Source organism: Mus musculus, chromosome 6 (genome assembly GCF_000001635.26).
Source record: "Mus musculus strain C57BL/6J chromosome 6, GRCm38.p6 C57BL/6J".
Lineage (NCBI taxonomy): Eukaryota > Metazoa > Chordata > Mammalia > Rodentia > Muridae > Mus > Mus musculus.
In genome coordinates, this window is record NC_000072.6 from 41,424,796 (window position 1) to 41,451,431 (window position 26,636).

General features: G+C 40.2%; 1 protein-coding gene and 1 further gene across 1 annotated transcript; one reads left to right on the forward strand and one right to left on the reverse strand.

Moving 5' to 3' along the window:
- The window catches only part of Tcrb (T cell receptor beta chain), a 667,076-nt gene that overhangs the window by 533,500 nt on the left and 106,940 nt on the right, over positions 1–26,636 (forward strand).
- On the reverse strand, positions 17,419–21,302 carry Gm10334 (predicted gene 10334). Its single transcript, NM_001103153.1, has 5 exons — positions 21,231–21,302; positions 20,475–20,634; positions 18,542–18,795; positions 17,889–18,025; positions 17,419–17,625 (listed from the first exon to the last, which is right to left on the reverse strand). Exons 1-5 carry the CDS (start codon positions 21,268–21,270, stop codon positions 17,476–17,478), a joined length of 741 nt encoding a protein of 246 aa, NP_001096623.1. The 5' UTR covers positions 21,271–21,302; the 3' UTR covers positions 17,419–17,475.

Sequence of the window (26,636 nt, forward strand, 5' to 3'; positions counted from 1 at the left end):
CTTTTCACCAGAGACTATGAAAGCCGGAAGATCCTGGACAGAGGTTATACAGACACTAAGTGAACACAAATGCCAGCCCAGGTTACTATACCCAGCCAAACTCTCAATTACCATAGATGGAAAAACCAAAGTATTTCATGACAAAACCAAATTCACACATTATCTTTCCACAAATCCAGCCCTTCAAAAGATAATAACGAAAAAAAAAAAAATACAAGGACAGAAACCACGTCCTAGATAAAGCAAGAAAGTAATCCTTCAACAAACCTAAAAGAAGACAGCCACAAGATCAGAATGGCAACTCTAACAACAAAAAAAATAGCAAGCCACAATAACTTTTCCTTACTATCTCGTAATATCAATGGACTCAATTCCCCCCCAAAAAACACATAGACTAACAGACTGGTTACACAATCAGGACCCAACATTTTGCTGCTTACAAGAAACCCATCTCAGGGTAAAAGACAGACACTACCTCAGAATGAAAGGTTGGAAAACAATTTTCCAAGCAAATGGTCTGAAGAAACAAGCTGGAGTAGCCATTCTAATATCTAATAAAATCAACTTCCAGGCACCGTCTTCGGCTCCAGACAACCGGCCACCTTCCTGGTGAGAGAACAGGGGTCCCCCCAGCCCGAGACGTTTCTGCCTCAGGCTCCAGGGGGAGCCACCTTGGGTCCGGGACTCTGCGGAGGGCAGGCTGCACGGGTTAGGGTGTGGAATACAGAGGCCAGCAGTTTCTGGGACAGGCGAGAGCCACAGATCTTCTGAGGCAGCGCCATCTTTGGCTCCAGACAACCGGCCACCTTCCTGGCCAAAGCAACACAGCTTCTGGGAAAGATCCTGTTTTGGGCCTTCATCTCTTCAGGAAGGAGGAGGTCCAAACACCAGATAACTGTGCACCTTCCCTGAAAGAGGAGAGCTTGCCTGCAGAGACTGCTCTGACCACTGAAACTCAGAGGAGAGAGCTAGTCTCCCACGTCTGCTGATAGAGGGTAACAAAATCAACAGAGGAACAATCTCTAAAGAAAGACAACTATAACAACTAACTCCAGAGATTGCCAGATGTCGAAGGGTAAACATAAGAATCCTACTAACAGAAACTAGGACCACTCACCATCATCAGAACCCAGAATGCCCACTTTGCCCAGTCCAGGGCACCCTAACACACCTGAAAAGGTAGACCTGGATTTAAAACCATATCTCATGATGATGGTAGAGGATATAAAGAAGGAATTTAAAAACTCACTTAAAGAAATAAAGAAGAAAACTGCTAAAGACTTACAAGTCCTTAAAGAGAAACAGGAAAACACAACCAAACAGGTAGAAGTCCTTATAGAAAAACAGGAAAACACATCCAAACAGGTGATGGAAATGAAAAAAAGCATACTAGACCTAAAAAGGGAAGTAGACACAATAAAGAAAACCCAAAGTGAGGCAACGCTGGAGATAGAAACCCTAGGAAAGAAATCTGGAACCATAGATGCCAGCATCAGCAACAGAATACAAGAGATGGAAGAGAGAATCTCAGGTGCAGAAGATTCCATAGAGAACATTGGCACAACAATCAAAGAAAATGGAAAATGCAAAAAGATCCTAACTCAAAACATCCAGGAAATCCAGGACACAATGAGAAGACCAAACCTACGGATAATAAGAGTGGATGAGAATGAAGATTTTCAACTCAAAGGACCAGCAAACATCTTCAACAAAATTATTGAAGAAAACTTCCCAAATCTAAAGAAAGAGATGCCCATGAACATACAAGAAGCCTACAGAACTCCAAATAGACTGGACCAGAAAAGAAATTCCTCCCGACACATAATAATCAGAACATCAAATGCACTTAATAAAGATAGAATACTAAAAGCAGTAAGGGAAAAAGGTCAAGTAACATATAAAGGCAAGCCTATCAGAATTACACCAGATTTTTCACCAGAGACTATGAAAGCCAGAAGATCCTGGACAGATGTTATACAGACACTAAGAGAACACAAACTCCAGCCCAGGCTACTATACCCAGCCAAACTCTCAATTACCATAGATGGAGAAACCAAAGTATTCCACGACAAAACTAAATTCACCCATTATCTCTCCATGAATCCAGCCCTTCAAAGGATAATAACAGAAAAAAACCAATACAAGTACAGGAACCACGCCCTAGAAAAAACAAGAAGATAATCCCTCAACAAAACTAAAAGAAGACAGCCACAAGAACAGAATGCCAACTTTAACAACAAAAATAACAGGAAGCAACGATTACTTTTCCTTAATATCTCTTAATATCAATTGACTCAACTCCCCAATAAAAAGACATAAACTAACAAACTGGCTACACCAACAAGACCCAAAATTTTGCTGCTTACAGGAATCTCATCTCAGAGAAAAAGATAGACACTACCTCAGAATGAAAGGTTGGAAAACAATTTTCCAAACAAATGGTATGAAGAAACAAGCTGGAGTAGCCATTCTAATATCTAACAAAATCGACTTCCAACCCAAAATAATAAAAAAAGACAAGGAAGGGCACTTCATACTCATCAAAGATAAAATCCTCCAAGAGGAACTCTCAATTCTGAATATCTATGCTCCAAATACAAAGGCAGCCACATTCATTAAAGAAACTTTAGTAAAGCTCAATGCACACATTGCACCTTACACAATAATAGTGGGAGACTTCAAAACACCACTTTCACCAATGGACAAATCATGGAAACAGAAACTAAACAGGGACACAGTGAAATTAACAGAAGTGATGAAACAAATGGACTTAACAGATATCTACAGAACATTTTATCCTAAAACAAAAGGATATAACTTCTTCTCAGCACCTCATGGTACCTTCTCTAAAATTGACCACATAATTTGTCACAAAACAAGCCTCAACATATACAAGAATATTGAAATTTTCCCATGCATCCTATCAGATCACCACGGACTAAGGCTGATCTTCAATAACAAAATAAATAATAGAAAGCCAACATTCACGTGGAAACTGAACAACACTCTTCTCAATGATACCTTGGTCAAGGAAGGAATAAAGAAAGAAATTAAGGACTTTTTGGAGTTTAATGAAAATGAAGCCACAAAATTCCCAAACTTATGGGACACAATGAAAGCATTCCTAAGAGGAAAACTCATAGCTCTTAGTGCCTCCAAAAAGAAACTAGAGAGAGCACACATTAGCAGCTTGACAACACACCTAAAAGGTCTAGAAGAAAAGGAAGCAAATTCATCCAAGAGGAGTAGAAGCCATGAAATAATCAAACTCAGGGGTGAAATCAACCAAGTGGAAACAAGAAGAACTATTCAAAGAATCAACCAATCTAGGAGCTGGTTCTTTGAGAAAATCAACAAGATAGATAAACCCTTAGCCAGACTCACTAGAGGGCACAAGGAAAGCATCCTAATTAACAAAATCAGAAATGAAAAGGGAGACATAACAACAGATCCTAAAGAAATCCAAAACACCATCAGATCCTTCTACAAAAGACTATACTCAACAAAACTGGAAAACCTAGATGAAATGGACAAGTTTCTAGACAGATACCAGGTACCAAAGCTGAATCAAGATCAGGTTAATGATCTAAACAGTCCTATATCCCCTAAAGAAATAGAAGCAGTCATTAATAGTCTCCCAAACAAAAAAAGCCCAGGACCAGATGGGTTTAGTGCAGAGTTCTATCAGACCTTTAAAGAAGACCTAATTCCAGTTCTTCACAAAATATTCTACAAAATAGAAAGGGAAGGTACTCTACCCAACTCATTCTATGAAGCCACAATTGCTCTGATACCTAAACCACAAAAAGACCCAACAAAGATAGAGAACTTCAGACCAATTTCCCTTATGAATATCGATGCAAAAATCCTCAATAAAGTTCTTACTAACCGAATCCAAGAACACATCAAAACAATCATCCATCCTGACCAAGTAAGTTTCATCCCAGGGATGCAGGGATGGTTCAATATACAGAAATCCATCAATGTAATCCAGTATATAAACAAACTCAAAGACAAAAAGCACATGATCATCTCGTTAGATGCTGAGAAAGCATTTGACAAAATCCAACACCTGTTCATGATAAAAGTCTTGGAAAGATCAGGAATTCTAGGCCCATACCTGAACACAATAAAAACAATCTACAGCAAACCAATAGCCAACATCAAAGTAAATGGTGAGAAGCTGGAAGCAATCCCACTAAAATCAGGGACTAGACAAGGCTGTCCACTCTCGCCCTACCTATTCAACATTGTACTTGAAGTCCTAGCCAGAAAAATTCGACAACAAAAGGAGATCAAGGGGATGCAAGTTGGAAAGAAAGAAGTCAAATTATCACTTTTTGCAGATGATATGATAGTATATATAAGTGACCCTAAAAATTCCACCAGAGAACTCCTAAGCCTGATAAACAGCTTCAATGAAGTAGACGGATATAAAATTAACTCAAACAAGTCAATGGCCTTTCTGTACACAAAGGATAAACAGGCTGAGAAAGAAATTAGGGAAACAACACCCTTCTCAATAGTCAGAGATAATATAAAATACCTTGGCGTGACTCTAACTAAAGAAGGGAAAGATCTGTATGATAAGAACTTCAAGTCTCTAAAGAAAGAAATTAAAGAAGATCTTAGAAGATGGAAAGATCTCCTATGCTCATGGATTGGCAGGATCAACATTGTAAAAATGGCTATCTTGCCAAAAGCAATCTACAGATTCAATGCAATCCCCATAAAATTCCAACTCAATTCTTCAACGAATTAGAAAGGGCAATCGGCAGATTCATCTGGAATAACAAAAAACCTAGTATAGCAAAAACTCTTCTCAAAAAAAAAAGAATCTCTGGTGGAATCACCATGCCCGACCTAAAACTGTACTACAGAGCAATAGTGATCAAAACTGCATGGTACTGGTATAATGACAGACAAGTAGACCAAGGGAACAGAATTGAAGACCCAGAGATGAACCCACACACCTATGGTCACTTGATATTTGACAAGGGAGCTAAAACCATCCAGTGGAAAAAAGTCAGCATTTTCAACAAATGGTGCTGGCACAACTGGCGGTTATCATATAGAAGAATGCGAATTGATCCATTTCTATCTCCTTGTACTAAGGTTAAATCTAAGTGAATTAAGGAACTCCACATAAAACCAGAAACACTGAAACTTATAGAGGAGAGTGTAGGGAAAAGCCTCGAAGACATGGGTACAGGGGAAAAATTCCTGAATAGAACAGCAATGGCTTGTGCTGTAAGATCGAGAATTGATAAATGGGACATCATAAAATTGTAAAGTTTCTGCAAAGCAAAAGACACCGTCAATAAGACAAAAAGGCCACCAACAGATTGGGAAAGGATCTTTACCTATCCCAAATCAGATAGGGGACTAATATCCAATATATATAAAGAACTCAAGAAGGTGGACTCCAGAAAATCAAATAACCCCATTAAAAAATGGGGCTCAGGGCTGAAAAAGAATTCTTACCTGAGAAATACCGAATGGCTGAGAAGCATCTGAAAAAATGTTCAACATCCTTAATCATCAGGGAAAAGCATATCAAAACAACCCTGAGATTCCACTGCATTCCAGTCAGAATGGCTAAGATCAAAAACTCAGGTGACAGCAGATGCTGGCGAGGATGTAGAGAAAGGGGAACACTCCTCCATTGTTGGTGGGATTGCAAGCTTGTACAACCACTCTGGAAATCAGTCTGGCGGTTCCTCAGAAAATTGGACATAGTACTACCGGAGGATCCAGCAATACCTCTCCTGGGCATATATCCAGAAGATGTCCCAACCAGTAAGAAGAACACTTGCTCCACTATGTTCATAGCAGCCTTGTTTATAATAGCCAGAAGCTGGAAAGAACCCAGAAGCCCCTCAACAGAGGAATGGATACAGAAAATGTGGTACATTTACACAATGGAATACTACTCAGCTATTAAAAAAAATAAATTTATGAAATTCCTAGGCAAATGGATGGACCTGGAGGGTATCATCCTGAGTGAAGTAACCAAATCACAAAGGAACTCACACAATATGTTCTCACTGATAAGTGGATATTAGCCCAGAAACTTAGGATACCCAAGGTATAAGATACAACTTGCCAAACGCCTGAAATTCAGAAGCACGAAGACCAAAGTGTGGACACTTTACCCTTTCTTAGAAATGGGAACAAAACACCCATAGAAGGAGTTACAGAGACAAAATTTGGAGCTGTGACGAAAGGATGGACCATCTAGAGACTGCCATATGCAGGGATCCATCCCATAATCAGCTTCCAAATGCTGACACCATTGCATAAACTAGCAAGATTTCGCTGAAAGGACCCAGTTATAGCTCTCTCTTGTGAGACTATGGTGGGGCCTAGCAAACACAGAAGTGAATGATCACAGTCAGCTATTGGATGGGTCACACGGCCCCTAATGGAGGAGCTAGAGAAATTACCCAAGGAGCTATAGGGAACTGCAACCCTAAATGGTGGAACAACAATATGAACTAACCAGTACCCAGGAGCTCTTGTCTTTAGCTACATATGTATCAAAAGATGGCCTAGTCGGCCATCACTGCAAAGAGAGGCCCATTGGACTTGCAAACTTTATATATCCCAGTACAGGGGAATGCCAGGGCCAAAAAGGGGGCATGGGTTGGTAGGGGATTGTGGGGGTGGGTATGGGGGACCTTTGGGATAGCATTGAAAATGTAAATGAGGAAAATACCTAATTAAAAAAAAGAATTGGGAACAAAACACCCATGGAAGGAGTTACAGAGACAAAGTTTGGAGCTGTGACGAAAGGATGGACCATCTAGAGACTGCCTTATCTAGGGATCCATCCCATAATCAACTTCCAAATGCTGACACCATTGCATACACTAGCTAGATTTCGCTGAAAGGACCCAGATATAGCTCTCACTTGTGAGACTATGCCCGGGCCTACCAAACACAGAAGTGGATGATCACAGTCAGCTATTGGATGGGTCACAGGGCCCCTAATGGAGGAGCTAGAGAAATTACCCAAGGAGCTAAAGGGAACTGCAACTCTATAGGTGGAACAACAATATGAACTAACCAGTACCTGGGAGCTCTTGTCTTTAGCTGAATATGTATCAAAAGATTGCCTAGTCGGTCATCACTGCAAAGAGAGGCCCATTGGACTTGAAAACTTTATATGCCCCAGTACAGGGGAACGCCAGAGCCAAAAAGGGGGAGTGGGTGGGTAGGGGATATGGGGGGTGGGTATGGGGGACCTTTGGGATAGCATTGAAAATGGAAATGAGGAAAATAATTGAAAAAAAAGATCAAGAATCGATAAATTGGACCTCATAAAATTGCAAAGGTTCTGCAAAGCAAAACACACCGTCAATAAGACAAAAAGGCCACCAACAGATTGGGAAAGGATCTTTACCTATCCCAAATCAGATAGGGGACTAATATCCAATATATATAAAGAACTCAAGAAGGTGGACTCCAGAAAATCAAAACCCCATTAAAAAATGGGGCTCAGAGCTGAACAAAGATTTCTCACCTGAGGAATACCAAATGACAGAGAAGCACCTGAAAAAATGTTCAACATCCTTAATCATCAGGGAAAAGCAAATCAAAACAACCCTGAGATTCCACTTCACTCCAGTCAGAATGGCTAAGATCAAAAACTCAGGTGACAGCAGATGCTGGCGAGGATGTAGAGAAAGGGGAACACTCCTCCATTGTTGGTGGGATTGTAAGCTTGTACAACCACTCTGGAAATCAGTCTGGCGGTTCCTCAGAAAATTGGACATAGTACTACCGGAGGATCCAGCAATACCTCTCCTGGGCATATATCCAGAAGATGTCCCAACCAGTAAGAAGAACACTTGCTCCACTATGTTCATAGCAGCCTTGTTTATAATAGCCAGAAGCTGGAAAGAACCCAGATGCCCCTCAACAGAGGAATGGATACAGAAAATGTGGTACATTTACACAATGGAATACTACTCAGCTATTAAAAAAATAAATTTATGAAATTCCTAGGCAAATGGATGGACCTGGAGGGTATCATCCTGAGTGAAGTAACCCAATCACAAAGGAACTCACACAATATGTTCTCACTGATAAGTGGATATTAGCCCAGAAACTTAGGATACCCAGGATATAAGATACAACTTGCCAAACACCTGAAATTCAGAAGCACGAAGACCAAAGTGTGGACACTTTACCCTTTCTTAGAAATGGGAACAAAACACCCATAGAAGGAGTTACAGAGACAAAATTTGGAGCTGTGACGAAAGGATGGACCATCTAGTGACTGACATATGCAGGGATCCATCCCATAATCAGCTTCCAAATGCTGACACCATTGCATACACTAGCAAGATTTCGCTGAAAGGACCCAGTTATAGCTCTCTCTTGTGAGACTATGGTGGGGCCTAGCAAACACAGAAGTGGATGATCACAGTCAGCTATTGGATGGGTCACACGGCCCCTAATGGAGGAGCTAGAGAAATTACCCAAGGAGCTATAGGGAACTGCAACCCTATAGGTGGAACAACAATATGAACTAACCAGTACCCGGGAGCTCTTTTCTTTAGCTACATATGTATGAAAAGATGGCCTAGTCGGCCATCACTGCAAAGAGAGGCCCATTGAACTTGCAAACTTTATATATCCCAGTACAGGGGAATGCCAGGGCCAAAAAGGGGGCGTGGGTTGGTAGGGGATTGTGGGGGTGGGTATGGGGGACCTTTGGGATAGCATTTAAAATGTAAATGAGGAAAATACCTAATTAAAAAAAAGAATTGGGAACAAAACACCCATGGAAGGAGTTACAGAGACAAAGTTTGGAGCTGTGACGAAAGGATGGACCGTCTAGAAACTGCCTTATCTAGGAATCCATCCCATAATCAACTTCCAAATGCTGACACCATTGCATACACTAGCTAGATTTCGCTGAAAGGACCCAGATATAGCTCTCTCTTGTGAGACTATGCCGGGGCCTAGCAAACACAGAAGTGGATGATCACAGTCAGCTATTGGATGGGTCACAGGGCCCCTAATGGAGGAGCTAGAGAAATTACCCAAGGAGCTAAAGGGAACTGCAACTCTATAGGTGGAACAACAATATGAATTAACCAGTACCTGGGAGCTCTTGTCTTTAGCTGAATATGTATCAAAAGATTGCCTAGTCGGTCATCACTGCAAAGAGAGGCCCATTGGACTTGAAAACTTTATATGCCCCAGTACAGGGGAACGCCAGAGCCAAAAAGGGGGAGTGGGTGGGTAGGGGATATGGGGGTCGGTATGGGGGACCTTTGGGATAGCATTGAAAATGGAAATGAGGAAAATAATTAAAAAAAAAGATCAAGAATCGATAAATTGGACCTCATAAAATTGCAAAGGTTCTGCAAAGCAAAAGACACCGTCAATAAGACAAAAAGGCCACCAACAGATTGGGAAAGGATCTTTACCTATCCCAAATCAGATAGGGGACTAATATCCAATATATATAAAGAACTCAAGAAGGTGGACTCCAGAAAATCAAATAACCCCATTAAAAAATGGTGCTCAGATCTGAACAAAGATTTCTCACCTGAGGAATACCAAATGACAGAGAAGCACCTGAAAAAATGTTCAACATCCTTAATCATCAGGGAAAAGCAAATCAAAACAACCCTGAGATTCCACTTCACTCCAATCAGAATGGCTAAGATCAAAAACTCAGGTGACAGCAGATGCTGGCGAGGATGTAGAGAAAGGGGAACACTCCTCCATTGTTGGTGGGATTGCAAGCTTGTACAACCACTCTGGAAATCAGTCTGGCGGTTCCTCAGAAAATTGGACATAGTACTACCGGAGGATCCAGCAATACCTCTCCTGGGCATATATCCAGAAGATGTCCCAACCAGTAAGAAGAACACTTGCTCCACTATGTTCATAGCAGCCTTGTTTATAATAGCCAGAAGCTGGAAAGAACCCAGATGCCCCTCAACAGAGGAATGGATACAGAAAATGTGGTACATTTACACAATGGAATACTACTCAGCTATTAAAAAAAATAAATTTATGAAATTCCTAGGCAAATGGATGGACCTGGAGGGTATCATCCTGAGTGAAGTAACCCAATCACAAAGGAACTCACACAATATGTTCTCACTGATAAGTGGATATTAGCCCAGAAACTTAGGATACCCAGGATATAAGATACAACTTGCCAAACGCCTGAAATTCAGAAGCACGAAGACCAAAGTGTGGACACTTTACCCTTTCTTAGAAATGGGAACAAAACACCCATAGAAGGAGTTACAGAGACAAAATTTGGAGCTGTGACGAAAGGATGGACCATCTAGTGACTGCCATATGCAGGGATCCATCCCATAATCAGCTTCCAAATGCTGACACCATTGCATACACTAGCAAGATTTCGCTGAAAGGACCCAGTTATAGCTCTCTCTTGTGAGACTATGGTGGGGCCTAGCAAACACAGAAGTGGATGATCACAGTCAGCTATTGGATGGGTCACATGGCCCCTAATGGAGGAGCTAGAGAAATTACCCAAGAAGCTATAGGGAACTGCAACCCTATAGGTGGAACAACAATATGAACTAACCAGTACCCAGGAGCTCTTGTCTTTAGCTACATATGTATCAAAAGATGGCCTAGTCGGCCATCACTGCAAAGAGAGGCCCATTGGTCTTGCAAACTTTAAATATCCCAGTACAGGGGAATGCCAGGGCCAAAAAGGGGGCGTGGGTTGGTAGTGGATTGTGGGGGTGGGTATGGGGGACCTTTGGGATAGCATTGAAAATGTAAATGAGGAAAATACCTAATTAAAAAAAAGAATTAGGAACAAAACACCCATGGAAGGAGTTACAGAGACAAAGTTTGGAGCTGTGACGAAAGGATGGACCATCTAGAGACTGCCTTATCTAGGGATCCATCCCATAATCAACTTCCAAATGCTGACACCATTGCATACACTAGCTAGATTTCGCTGAAAGGACCCAGATATAGCTCTCTCTTGTGAGACTATGCCGGGGCCTAGCAAACACAGAAGTGGATGATCACAGTCAGCTATTGGATGGGTCACAGGGCCCCTAATGGAGGAGCTAGAGAAATTACCCAAGGAGCTAAAGGGAACTGCAACCCTATAGGTGGAACAACAATATGAACTAACCAGTACCTGGGAGCTCTTGTCTTTAGCTGAATATGTATCAAAAGATTACCTAGTCGGTCATCACTGCAAAGAGAGGCCCATTGGACTTGAAAACTTTATATGCCCCAGTACAGGGGAACGCCAGAGCCTAAAAGGGGGAGTGGGTGGGTAGGGGATTTGGGGGGTGGGTATGGGGGACCTTTGGGATAGCATTGAAAATGGAAATGAGGAAAATAATTAAAAAAAAAAAGATCAAGAATCGATAAATTGGACCTCATAAAATTGCAAAGCTTCTGCAAAGCAAAAGACACCCTCAATAAGACAAAAAGGCCACCAACAGATTGGGAAAGGATCTTTACCTATCCCAAATCAGATAGGGGACTAATATCCAATATATATAAAGAACTCAAAAAGGTGGACTCCAGAAAATCAAATAACCCCATTAAAAAATGGGGCTCAGAGCTGAACAAAGATTTCTCACCTGAGGAATACCAAATGACAGAGAAGCACCTGAAAAAATGTTCAACATCCTTAATCATCAGGGAAAAGCAAATCAAAACAACCCTGAGATTCCACTTCACTCCAGTCAGAATGGCTAAGATCAAAAACTCAGGTGACAGCAGATGCTGGCGAGGATGTAGAGAAAGGGGAACACTCCTCCATTGTTGGTGGGATTGCAAGCTTGTACAACCACTCTGGAAATCAGTCTGGCAGTTCCTCAGAAAATTGGACATAGTACTACCGGAGGATCCAGCAATACCTCTCCTGGGCATATATCCAGAAGATGTCCCAACCAGTAAGAAGAACACTTGCTCTACTATGTTCATAGCAGCCTTGTTTATAATAGCCAGAAGCTGGAAAGAACCCAGATGCCCCTCAACAGAGGAATGGATACAGAAAATGTGGTACATTTACACAATGGAATACTACTCAGCTATTAAAAAAAATAAATTTATGAAATTCCTAGGCAAATGGATGGACCTGGAGGGTATCATCCTGAGTGAAGTAACCCAATCACAAAAGAACTCACACAATATGTTCTCACTGATAAGTGGATATTAGCCCAGAAACTTAGGATACCCAAGATATAAGATACAACTTGCCAAACGCATGAAATTCAAGAAGAACAAAGACCAAAGTGTGGACACTTTACCCTTTCTTAGAAATGGGAACAAAATACCCATAGAAGGAGTTACAGAGACAAAATTTGGAGCTGTGAAGAAAGGATGGACCATCTAGTGACTGCCATATGCAGGGATCCATCCCATAATCAGCTTCCAAATGCTGACACCATTGCATACACTAGCAAGATTTTGCTGAAAGGACCCAGATATAGCTCTCTCTTGTGAGACTATGCTGGGGCCTAGCAAACACAGAAGTGGATGATCACAGTCAGCTATTGGATGGGTCACAGGGCCCCCAATGGAGGAGCTAGAGAAATTACCCAAGGAGCTAAAGGGAACTGCAACCCTCTAGGTGGAACAACAATATGAACTAACCAGTACGAGGGAGCTCTTGCTTTAGCTGCATATGTATCAAAAGATTGCCTAGTTGGCCATCACTGCAAAGAGAGGCCCATTGAACTTGTAAACTTTATATGTCCAAGTACAGGGGAACGCCAGGGCCAAAAAGGGGGAGTGGGTGGGTAGGGGATTGGGGAGGTGGGTGTGAGGGACCTCTGGGATAGCATTGAAAATGTAAACAAGGAAAATACCTAATAAAAATAAAATAAAATAAAAAAATCAACTTCCAACCCAAAGATATCAAAAAAGACAAGGAGGGGCACTTCATATTCATCAAAGGTAAAATCTTCCAAGAGGAACTCTAACTTCTAAATCTCTATGCTCCAAATGCAAGGGCAGCCACATTCATTAAAGAGACTATAGTAAAGATCAAACACACATTGTACCTCACACAATAATAGTGGGAGACTTCAACACACCACTTTCATCAAGGGACAGATCATGGAAACAGAAACTAAACAGGGACACAGTGAAACTAACAGAAGTTATGAAACAAATAGATTTAACAGATATCTACAGAACATTTTATCCTAAAACAAAAGGATATACCTTCTTCTCAGCACCTCATGGTACCTTCTCCAAAATTGACCGTATAATTGGTCAGAAAACAGGCCTCAACAGATACAAAAATATTGAAATTGTCCCATGCATCCTATCAGATCACCATGGACTAAGGACTAATAATTACCTAAATAATAGAAAGCCAACATTCATGTGTAAACTGAACAACACTCTTCTCAATGATACCTTTGTCAAGGAAGGAATAAAGAAAGAAATTATGGACTTTTTAGTGTTTGATGAAAATGAAGCCACAACATACCCAAACTTATGGGACAAAATGAAAGCACTTCTAAGAGGAAAACTCATAGCACTGAGTGCCTCCAAAAAGAAACTAGAAAATAGAGAGAGCACACACTAGCAACTTGATAGCACACCTAAAAGCCCTAGAATGGGAAGCAAATTCACCCAAGAGGACTAGATGACAGGAAATAATCAAACACAGGGGCGAAATCAACCAAATCGAAACAAGAAGAACTATTCAAAGAATCAACCAAACAAGGAGCTGGTTTTTTGAGAAAATCAACAAGATAGATAAACCCTTAGCCAGACCCACTAGAGTGCACAGGAAGAGCATCCTATTTAACAAAATCAGAAATGAAAGTGGAGACATAACAACAGATCCTGAAGAAATCCAAAACACCATCAGATCCTTCTACAAAAGTCTATACTCAACAAAACTGGAAGACCTGGATGAAATGGACAAATTTCTAGACAGATATCAGGTACCAAAGTTAAATCAAGATCAGGTTAATGATCTAAAAAGTTCTATATCCCTTAAAGAAATAGAAGCAGTCATTAATATTCTCCCAAGCAAAAAATGCACATGACCAGACAGGTTTAGTGCAGAGTTCTATCAGACATTCAAAGAAGATCTAATTCCAGTTCTTCACAAACTATTCCACAAAATAGAAACGGAAGGTACTCTACCCAACTCATTCTATGAAGCCACAATTACTCTGATAGCTAAACCACAAAAAGACCCAACAAAGATTGAGAACTTCAGACCAATTTCCCTTATGAATATTGATGCAAAAATACTCAATAAAATTCTTGCTAACTGAACTTGTACAACCACTCTGGAAATCAGTCTGGTGGTTCTTCAGAAAATTGTATATAATACTACTGGAGGAGCCCGCAATACCTCTCCTGGGCATATATCCAGAAGATGTTCCAACTAGTAAGAAAGACACATGCTCCACTATGTTCATAGCAGACTTATTTATAATTGCCAGAAACTGGAAAGAACCCAGATGCCCCTTAACAGAGGAATGGATAAAAAAAATGTAGTACATTTACACAATTGAGTGCTACTCAGCTATTAAAAAGAATGAATTTATGAAATTCCTAAGTAAATGGTTGGACCTGGAGGGCATCACCCTGAGTGAGTTAACCAAATTACAAAAGAACTCAAATGATATATACTCACTGATAAGTGGATATTAGCCCAGGAACTTAGAATATCCAAGATTTAAGATACAATTTTCGAAAAACATGAAACTCAAGAAGAACGAAGACCAAAGTGTGGACACTTTGCCCCTTCTTAGAATTGGGAACAAAACACCCATGGAAGGAGTTACAGAGACAAAGTTTGGAGCTGAGACTAAAGGATGGACCATCTAGAGACAGCTATATCCAGGGATCCATCCCATAATCAGCCTCCAAAAGCTGACACCATTGCATACACTAGCAAGATTTTGCTGAAAGGACCCTGATATAGATGTCTCTTGTCAAACTATGCCGGGGCCTAGCAAACACAGAAGTGGATGCTCACAGTCAGCTAGTGGATGGATCACAGGGCCCCCAATGGAGGAGCTAGAGGAAGTACCCAAGGAGCTAAAGGGATCTGCAACCCTATAGGTGGATCAACAATATGAAATAACCAGTACCCTGGAGCTCTTGACTCTAGCTGCATATGTATCAAAATATGGCCTAGACAGCCATCAGTAGAAAGAGGGGTCTATTGGACATGCAAACTTTATATTCCCCAGTACAGGGGAATGCCAGGGTCCAAAGTGGGAGTGGGTGGTTAAGGGAGTGGGGGGAGGGAATGGCGGACTTTTGGGATAGCATTGGAACTGTAAATGAGGAAAATACCTAATAAAAAAATTAATTCAAAAAAATAAAAAATAAAAATAAATAAAAAGAATGAATTTATGAAAGTCCTAGGCAAATGGATGGACCTGGAGGGTATCATCCTGAGTAAGGTAACCCAATCACAAAAGAACTCACATGATATGTACTCACTGATAAGTGGATATTAGCCGAGAAACTTAGAATACCCAAGATATAAAATACAATTTGCAAAAAACATGAAACTCAAGAAGAATGAAGACCAAAGTGTGGACACTTTGCCCTTCTTAGAACTGGGAACAAAACACCCATGGAAGGAGTTACAGAGATAAAGTTTGGAGCTGAGACGAAAGGATGGACCATCTAGAGAATGACATACCTGGGGATTCTTCCCACAATCAGCCTGCAAAAGCTGACACCATTGCATACACTAGCAATATTTTGCTGAAAGGACCCTGATAAAGTTGTCTCCTGTGGGGCTATGCAGGGGCCTAGGAAACACAGAAGTAGATGCTCACAGTCAGCTATTGGATGGATGACAGGGCCGCCAATGAAGAAGCTAGAGAAAGTACCCAAGGAGCTAAAGGGGTCTGCAACCCTATAGGTGGAACCACAATATGAACTAACCAGTACCTCCTGAGCTCGTGTCTGTAGCTGCATCTGTATCAGAAGATGGCCTTGTCAGCCATCAGTGCAAAGAGAGGCCCATTGGTCTTGCAAAACTATAGATGCCTCAGTACAGGGGAACGCCAGGGCCAAGAAGTGGGAGTGGGTGGTTAGGGGAGTGGGGGGAGGGTATGGGGGACTTTTGTGATAGCATTGGAAATGTAAGTGAAAAAAATACCAAATTAAAATAAGAAAATGTATTTAAAGAAATGAAAGTAGAAATATATATAAATGTCTTAAAGTGAACTGCTACTCCAACAATGACAAAAGAAGAGAATATAGTAAATAAAAGTTTTGGCATAGAATATTGAAAAATTGCAAATGAACAGTATAAAAGGGAGACACACAGAAATGAAGTTATGTGAAGTTGAGTACAGCCTTTCCAGGTCTATAAAGAACTGTGGTAGAATATTGCATTGACTCTGTAGGTTGATTTTGGTAAGATGGCCACTTTTACTATGCTAATCCTACCAATCCATGAGCATAGAGCATCTTGTCATTTTCTGAAACCTTCTTTCAATTTCTTTCTTCAAAGATCAGGCATTAAGAACAAAAATTTAAAAAAATAGGTTCTTAAAAAACGGAATACTAAGCAAAGCTAATCTTTCTTTCTCTAGTTGTTTCTAATTGTTGTTCTTGTTATGGTGGTTGTGGTTGCTGTCTTATTTTGATTGAATTGGTTTGGTTTGTGCTGGGTTGGTTTGGGTTGGGTTAGTTTGGTTTAGTTTGGTTTGGTTCCATTGGTTTGTTTTGTTTGTTTTGTTTTGTTTTGTTTTGTTTTGTTTTGTTTTTTGTCAGAATGGTATACCCCATATATTCAAATGAAATTAAAACAAGTATTCCCATAGTCATCTGGATACAGCCCTAAACAAATTAGCTGATATATAAATCTTTGGGGGCAATTTTCTCTTTGTTATTGAAAAAGTTGTTTTTCACAAAATATATTGATTGAATATACATGGTCTTCATTTTCCTAAACAAACAAATTTGTGGTTTTTTTTTTCACTCTTTAAACCAGGGAAATTACAAAAGAACCCAGACTATTGCCAAGAATCTACATTACTCTTTCTGAATCAATAGAAAGTCATCATTGCTGAGGAAAAATACACAAAACTCATAGAAAACTGGAGAAATTGAGCAGTTACCTACATAGAGCCTTTGTTCCTAAGTCCTAGCTTCCTTGCACAGGGAGGTACAATTCCCACTACCAAAAACAAACAAACAAACAAAACCAACAAAGAAACCAATCCATTCAGAAATCCTTCAATCTTCATTGATGTTCAGCAAATATGCTAGAGCTGGTAACTTTAACAGTTGTCTTTGGTGTATTCTCTCTTCACATGCTGCTGTTATACATAACTTTATTTTGAGACATAAGAAGCTCTTCAGAACCTTAAGTGAAGATACTTATGAACTCAAATGGAAGATAGCCTTAAAGCCAAGGGGCTAAGAATATCAGGCAGAAACAAATATGCTGAAGAAAATTTCACTTTATTGGTATGGTGACTGCAGAGGGAATGGGAATTTCTAGTTGGCAGCAATTGTGTCCTGAATCCAGTCCACATAGTTGCAGACCTTGGTGTACACACCAGGATTGTCTGGCAGGGCACAGCCATAGCCCCAGGAGACTATACCCTGGAGCTCTCCATTGCAGACCACAGGGCCACCGGAGTCACCCTGAGAAAGAGGAACACAGTCTATTAGTAAGGGCATGTGTAATACGATTGCATATAGTAAACTCAATTCCTGTTTATTCTCATGTTTCCATTTGTTTATCTCCAGAGCCCATCTGCTATCCACACTAATGTGTTAAAATCTAAAGGAGATTCCCTTATTCTTCATTCACCATAACACCACAGCACACTTTCTGTCTCACACCACTAGGCTTTGAAGCTCAACTCCCAGAACTGAGGTCTGCATAAGTGGAGAGTGGCAATCACCTGGCAGGAATCCTTGCCTCCCTCTAGGAAGCCAGCACAGACCATGTTACCAGTGATCTTCCCAGGATAGGAGGCTTCACAGTCAGCCTGAGGCAGCAGTGGGGCATCCAGGCACTGGAGCAGGTCTGGTTCACTGACTGTGAGGAATGGAAAAGAATGAAGACTTCTGTATCCAATGTTGAACCAGCTGGCAAGCAAGACTGTTTCCTGTGACCTTAAGTTCCACTAAGAAAGAAGGGCTTTGAGATTCAATCATATTCACTGCTGATATCCTTCTTGAAAAAATAATAGTACATTCTACATGTGCCTGAACAGACTCTCTGGATCAGGTCATTTGTTGTGCAAATTTCTCTTGGATCTCTTACAGGAGCTAAATGTACTGTGCACCTAAAATATATTTACCATTTAGAAGCCAGGGGCATAATTTCAGGAAAGGAGTTGATTACAGAGTATATAAAAATACAGAGAGAGAGGGGGAGAGAGACAAGGGGAGACAGGGAGAGAGAGGAAAGAGAAAGAAAGGGAGGGAGAAAGGGAGGGAGGAAGAAAGGGAGGGAGGGAGGGAGGGAGGGAGAGAGAGAGAGAGAGAGAGAGAGAGAGAGAGAGAGAGAAGAGAGAGAAGGGTAGTAGGTGACATGATAGGTCCTACTTACCACCAAAGCTAAGAGTGTTGCCCCAGCCAGAGATGAGACACTGAGTGCCAGCAGGTGCACAGGAGCTGGGCAGAGCCACAGTGGCCACTCTGGCATTGAGGGTCACAGGGGAAGAGAGCTTGATCAACATGATGTCGTTGTTCAGTGTCTTCCTATTGAAGTTGGGGTGCTTGATGATCTTGGCAGCATTGACAAACTGCTCATTGCCCTCCAGGACGTTGATGTTGTGCTCCCCCAATCTCACTTGGATGCGGCTGTTGGGAAGAGAAAAATGCCACAATCTTTTTCTCTATGACTCAAGACATCACAATTTTCTCAATCCTCTAAACTCTTTTGTGACTGTGAAAATTTCACCATGGGGAAAAAATATGGATACTGGAAAGTTTTGTTTGTCACAGTCTACATTCTTTTTTAAGAAAGATTGAGTGATGGTGTACAGGTGACAAGATAAGGATTGCATGTAGACTGCCCTTTATTCTAATGTACTAACACCAAATAGGAATAAGACACTAAGAGGCTATTTGAAACTCTTTCCATCCACTGTTTCATTATTCAGTACACACAGAATCTATGTGTTGCAGGGTATTTGATCACAATGTGAATCCCGAAATTGGGTTAAACATGGGAAAAACCTGTCTCTAGTCATGGCGTGCTCATCCCTAACACACACCTTCAATCTCTGAGTTTTCTGTTTATTGTAATCATAATTAAATAAAGTTAAACATAGGTCAAGTGGCAGAATAAGCAACCTGTTGACAGGGAGTGATCATAAGGGGAAAAAAGCAGAGAGTGAGACAGAGTCAGGAGAACCAATAGAGATACACACAGGAAGTAGAAGGGAGGGACCTAGAGTTTGAAGGGGTTTTGAGATGGTATTTAGAATGAGAACTTCTTTAGAGATGTTGATTGTGAAGCAAGGTCAGCTGGGTGCTTTTTCTTCCTCTCTGATATGTCAGGCTTTCATGCCAGCATCTGGCTCCAGAGACTTCTTTGGTAAAGTTAAACAATTGAGATTTTTATTTAAAAACAGGTTTTAATGCTCATTTGTTTTGGAAATGAGAGCTGCACTGTTAAATTTCAAAAACAAGGGTCAATATGTGAACTTATTTCAAAAACAAAAACATTTAAATTTCAAAAACAAGGTACAAGAGTTCACACATATGAGACCATGTGGGAAAAAAAAATGAGACCATGTGAGAGGCTCATTCTCTTGATCACAACTTCAAACCTAATGACTCACAATCAAGAATCTAGGACTGAACAGTCCATGTCTTAATAATTTTTTTTAATATTTTTCAACCATGCACAGTCTGAGAGACCATTTGGGAGACATTATTACTCATCCCATAATAGAATATAAAAACAACAGGTGAAGAAAATAAAGGATAAAGCTATCTTCAGCTATAATTTGAAAACTCTGATGCAATTGATTGCTATAAGAAACAGGTATGGTGGGCAGTGGTGAAGCACACCTTTAATCTCAGCACTTGGGAGGCAGAAGCAGGCAGATTTCTGAGTTCCAGGACAGCCTGGTCTACAGAGTGAGTTCCAGAACAGGCAGGGCTACAAAAAGAAATTATGTCTCCAAAAAACAAATGAACAAACAAGAAAAGAAACAAGTACTAGTTGTGAACATCTTTGCCAGCCTCCCATTTGTTTATATATGGAGAAAATTACCCTTGATTTCATTCAAGGTATCCTTTTCTTTCTATTTCATTTGTTTGTTTGGTGTGTGTGCCTGTGCGTGTTTGATGGTGAAACCTCCTATCATTTGTCACTGTTCAATCAAAGGCTGTGAACATAAGCTTCTCTCAGAACCTTCTCTCCTTCATGTGATTCACTTCCCCCTCCAGCTTTACCACATGCCCACACAGATGTCTGGTATAATGATGTCCCAGTCTAGTGGCACTGTTCTCAGGTAACCATCACTCACGTTTTGTAGCAGTGAGCTGCAGACACCACCCACTGGTCATTGATGAGGGAGCCTCCACAGAAGTGGTAGCCAGAGTTCAGGGACACCTGGTAGGGAACAGAATTCTCTTGGCAGGTGTATCCTCCAACGATCTTGTCATCATCATCCACGGGGAAGGCAACTAGAGTGGAGATATAAAGGAGAATCAAATTCATCAAGATGTTGAAGGGTAGATTGCTCAATTCCATATCACCCTTCTACTTTTTCAGTATTATTTTTTGAGTAGAACAGCATCCTCAGTAGGCAAAATAGGATTTGATGTATGCCTGAGAAAAGGAATAGAGGACAAGTAATGGGATTCTAGTGGGCCCACCACTCTTCAGAGTTTCAGGAAAAATAAAAGAATTGACAAAAGAATGCATTAAGTGGGATCTAATCACATTGTAGTTGTCCACACCATTGCTTGCTTCTCTCTACAATTCATCAATAACAATGCTTTTGGAATCCCAGATTGGTTGCTGCTGATGAAATTGCCTTCTGGCCTCCATTTCAGCCTCTAATCAACATTTAGCCCTTAATTCAACATTGACATGTTATAGTGTGTTGACAGAAACTGGTGTAACATAAAATTTGAGAGATTATAAAAGTGGAAAATAGGATGCTGGATAAGAAATATGAACATCAGAGAGAGCTAAGGTAGCAGAGACAATTGTGAAGGAGGAACCCATGTTTTCTAATTAATTAGAAAAACTGGACCATAGAAAGCACGAAACTCACCAGCAGCTCCCACCAGGGCCAGGATCAGGAATGCATTCATGGTGGAAGAAGGTAATGAACACTGAGGGGAGCAGACCTTTATATCCTCAAGGAGGGAGAACTCTGCCTCTCAAGGTGGGGGTGGGATATCATTGATATTTTCTGAACAAACACAGCTGTATTTTCCTTCTCCTATCACTTCTTTTTGGATTTCAGGTGTCTAGAAAAGTTTTCTTCTCAGGGAAGGTGGGAGGGAGGACAGCTGATTCTTGAAAGGATGCTAGAATGAGAAATGAGAATGATGGGTGAAAATTGCTTTTAGTAACTTTGAAGAAAATAGTAATTGTGAAGAATGCCCAATTCTGGTAGCTATTGAGGGCTCTTTGAACAACACCAACAAAAAATTCTATCAGTCATTCCTGGAATTTTTACTCAGATCTTAGCCACTCTATTTAATAAAATGTAGAAATTGAGGAGCTCAAAGGACCAGCACTGAAACCTCGATGATGCTAAGTAAGGAGGTATAGAGTTCCTAAAATTTGTGGGCTTTATAATTTTATGCTTTCTAAGCAGTCTCTTGGGGTTCAAACATGGATGGCAGAGAATGTCTAAAACTGAAAGAGGAAATACGTTGCTTTGTTGTATAGGAGAGAATTAAATGAATACAAAGGTCAAGCTCTGCATCCATTATAGGATATTTGACTCTCATTCTCAGGTTACATGATGGATAGCCAGTAACTTTGAGAGGATACAAACTAAATACTGCATATACCATAATAATCTTAAGAAGTATCGAATATGATCAGTGTGCTTTTATTAAAAATAACTATCCTGTATTCTAGTGTCCACACTTCAGTCTTCATTCTTCTTGAGTTTCATGTTTAATCTCACTTCTGAACAAAAATCGGGTACTTGTAAAAAAAGGAAAAATTAGGGATATTCATCAGTGGTGAATCTTCTTGTATGAAATCCTGGCTTTTTGTTTTTTTCATTTAAATCATCCCTAAGGTTCAGGTTCCATTTTAATATAGCACAAACCATCTAGAAGGGCAGTACCTGCCTGAGGGTCAGTTGTGCCTATTTATAACACTCAATTGGAGAATCATTTCTATCTGATGCTTTTATCTCCATTGGCCCCAGATATAGGAAAAGGTGCATTGGAGATGAGATCATCTTTGAGTTCCTTGAAAAATTGTGATGGTTCTGGAGCTGTCTGTTAACGAGAGAAGTTTAGATAAAATTGTGGCAATTGGGGAGGCAAACTGATTGGAGGCTGAAGAAATTGGAAATCAGAAGAAACTGCAAAAAGAAAATGGGCCTCATGGGACACTTGATGGTCATATTACTGGCATGACTATGTGAGCTTCACATCTCTGAACAGCCGCTCAGAGTTGCCATTTTTCCATGGTGTTTTCCATTTACTTGCTCCTGGGATCATTCCTAAATGGAAGGTCTGTCATATTGTCATCTCTGTCAGGTTTTTCAGATGGTTCACATACTTTCATTTTTCACAATCGTGTTAGTGTGAGGTTCAGAAAGGATTGATTTTTGATGGGTTCCTCTTTACCTGAGAAATTATCTAAAACTGGCATGCTGCCTCAAGGCCATAGGAAGATATGGAAATTATTGGAGCATGTGGGAGTGGGTGCAGGTGACAGCTGAATTCACACTCACAATCAAACCAGAGGTCCCAGTGGGACAAATTACACATCCATTTTCCTTCGGGCATTTCTCTTCCTGGAAGAATATGAAAGTGGAATTTTTCATGTCTCTAATAGTGCACCAATTCTTGCCACAATGGGTAAATGTGGCTATCCATGTATAGAAGGATGTTTAAATATGAAAACGACCAATGTGGGATTTTTCATATTTAAAGTATACTCAAAGTTTCTCAGACCATCTCTTAGTCATCCATACCTCTTCTCATGTGTCTGTTAATATTCTATACTCTCATTTTGTAATCCTAAGGCATGTCTTTTTAAATCTCAACTCCTATCTCATTATTCTTCTTCTACATAAGATTTCTTTCATATCACACTTTCATATTTTCCAATAAAGTGTATTTTTTAATAAGAAATGCAATAATTCATTCTGTGTAGTGAAAAGTTCTTTGGATCTCTATTCCAGGAAAATGATAATTTAGTCAAAGTCTGTAATAGCAAAGCTGGCCATACATAATCAGGGGATTTGACTCTTTGTACCCTGTTTTCTGTTCTTCACATTGCATGTGGACATACTTTCAATTTTCATGTCCCTAGTAGTTCCATATGTTGATTGTATTAATTCAGGGGTTTTGTTCTAATATGAAGTCATATGAAAACTAATCATTTGGGTTCCTAGGTCATTTAGGTGAAACTGAAAATTTGTTCATGGCTGGGTATGCCACTGAGTGATTTTCTTTTTTTTTTTTAAGATTTAGTTATTTATTCTATGTGAGTACACTGTAGCTGTCTTCAGACATTCCAGAAGAGGGTATCAGATTTTGTTACAAATAGTTGTGAGCTACCATGTGGTTGCTGGGATTTGAACTCCGGACCTTTGGAAGAGCATTGGTGCTCTTAAGAGCTGAGCCATCTCACCAGCCCCAAATGATTTTCTTGAGTGGATATTTTAGAAAACTAACCTCAGATCTGGGCCACAAAGAGTAGTAGCAGACTACTTTTTAAAACGTGGAAGAAGTAGGCTTTTGCATTTTGCCTCCTTTCACTCACTCACTGGCAAGTTTGCCTATCCTAAAATATCCAGAGAGATTGATTTGCTGGTATTGTAACCTATTTCTTGAGAATCCAACTAGATGTAAAATCAGCAGCACTCCCAGAATCCTCTAGGATGAATTTATAATTCAAAATGTAACAGCAAGACTCATAGACTAAACAATACAAGATTCTTGGCCATTGTGTTTTAGGAGAGCCATTGTTGGATTACCAGGAACACAGACTGTAAGCCACTCAAAAAATTCCTCTTAATTTGTATTTATTCAATCCATCAGGTATGTTTCCTTGGAGATCATGGCTAGTTCACTCCATGAGGAGAAACCCATACTTCACACTACTAGACTCTACAAGAATTGAGGCTAGATAATTTATAGGCCCATAGAAAACCTAATATAGGTGGAACAATATTATGAACTAACCAGTACCCCGGAGCTCTTGACTATAGCTGCATATGTATCAAAAGATGGCCTAGTCGGCCATCACTGGAAAGAGAGGCCCATTGGACAAGCAAACTGTATATGCCCCAGTACAGGGGAACACCAGGGCCAAAAATAATGGGAATGAGTGGGTAGGGAAGTGGGGGGGGAGGTATGGGGGACTTTTGGAAATGTAATTGAGGAAAATATGTAATAAAAAACATAAAATATAAAAAAAAGAAAAGCTAATATTATAATTCAGCTATATGAAGATAGTAATGAAATGACTGATTTTTTATTTTCAAATTTCTAGTGTTTTATTTTTATTGGATATTTACTTTATTTTATTTCAAATGTTATCCCTTTCTTGGTCTCTCTCCCGCCCAGAAACACCCTATCACATCCTCCCTCCCCCTGCTTCTATAAGGTTGTTCTTCCACCCACCCACCCACTCCTACCTCTCTGCCTTTGATTCCCCTACACTGGGGTATCTATGAAGCCTTCCTAGGACCAAGAACCTTTCCTTCCATTGATGCATGACAAGGCCATCCTCTGCTAAATATGCAGCAGGAGCCATGTGTACACTTTTGCTGATGACTTAGTCCCTGGGAGTTCTGGGGGTCTGGTTGGTTGATACTGTTCTTCCCATGGGGTTGCAAACCCATTCAACTCCTTCAATCCCTTTCTAACTTCTCTATTAACGAACCCACAGTCAGTCTAATGTTCGGCTTTTAATATCAATGTCTGTATTTGTAAGGCTCTGGCAAGGACTCTCAGTAGACAACCATATCAGACTCCTTTCAGCATACACTTCTTGGCATCCACAATAGTGTCTGGGGTTGGTAACTGTATATGGGATGAATATGGGATGAATCCCCCAGGTGGGACAGTCTCTGGGTGGCCTTTCTTTTAGTCTCTGCTCTATACTTTATCTCCATATTTGCTCTTCTGAGTATTTTGTTCTCCTTCTAAGAAGGACCAAAGCACATGCTCTTTGGTCTTCCTTCTTCTTGAGTTTCATGTGGTCTGTGAATTGTATCCTGATTATTTGGAGCTTTTGGGCTAGTATCCACTTATCAGTGAGTGCATAACATGTGTTTTCTTTGGCAGTTGGGTTACCTCACTCAGGATGATATTTTCTAGTTCTATCCATTTGCCTAGGAATTTAATGAATTCATCATTTTTAATAGGTGAACAGTAATTCATTGTGTAAATGTACCACATTTTCTGTATCCATTTCTCTGTTGAAAGACATCTGGGTTCTTTCCAGCTCCTGGCTATAATAAATAAGATGCTATAAACATAATGGAGCATAGTAGAGCATATATAAAATGATTTTCTATGACATATTGCTATACCCACATAGCAGAACATAAAAAAAAATCCTTTCATCAGAGAATCTTCTTCTTGCAGCAGATAGCAATTAGTACAGCTACCTACAAGTAGACAATTTTGAGAGTATGAGAAACTTTTGGAAATCTCATCTCTAAACGGTAGTTCTTCATCAGACTTCTCACCTCAAGGCTCATGGATCCATGCATAAATGGGCAAAAAAAAGATTTTTATGTGTCAGAGGTGGTGTATGACACCAAAGTAACAGTAAATTCAAGATTCAATAGAAGTAATTCACACACAAACTTGGAGAGACTATAATCTATACTATTCAGGAGAGACAGGTCCCAGCATTGAGAGGGCAAAGTGGACACAAGGTCCCACATCTATGAAAGAAGTTATTTGCAATTGATACCTTGGAAAGGAAAAATCAGTTTTCTCTAATGGAGTGTCACTAGGTATATCGACCATAGATTAGAGAAAGAGATGTGAGTTGATCAATACAAACTATTATCCATTTTCTTTTTACTTTTGAATGCTGACTTTTTATTAATACTTTTTCTAAACTCATATTAATGACAATAATTACATATAATTTGTACTTTAATTTATATTTATTTTTCTGAAAAAAATACATTTCTAGTTTTTTCATTAAATTATTTTATTTACATTCCAAAATTTCCCCCCCTTCCTGGTCTCCCTTCCCAGAGTTATTTACCCTATCCCATTCTCCTGCCTCTGAGAGGGTACTCCCCTCCACCTACCCAACCCTATCTTACCCCCACCAGCATCCCTATTCCATGGAGCATCAAATTTCCACAAGATTAAGCTTAAGCACATCCTCATCCATTGAGGGAGACGAGATAGTCCTCTGCTACATATGTAGCCAGGGCTACAGACCAGTCCATGTATTCTTTTAGTACAGTGGCTTAGTCTCTGGGAGCTCTGAGGGATCTGATTACTTA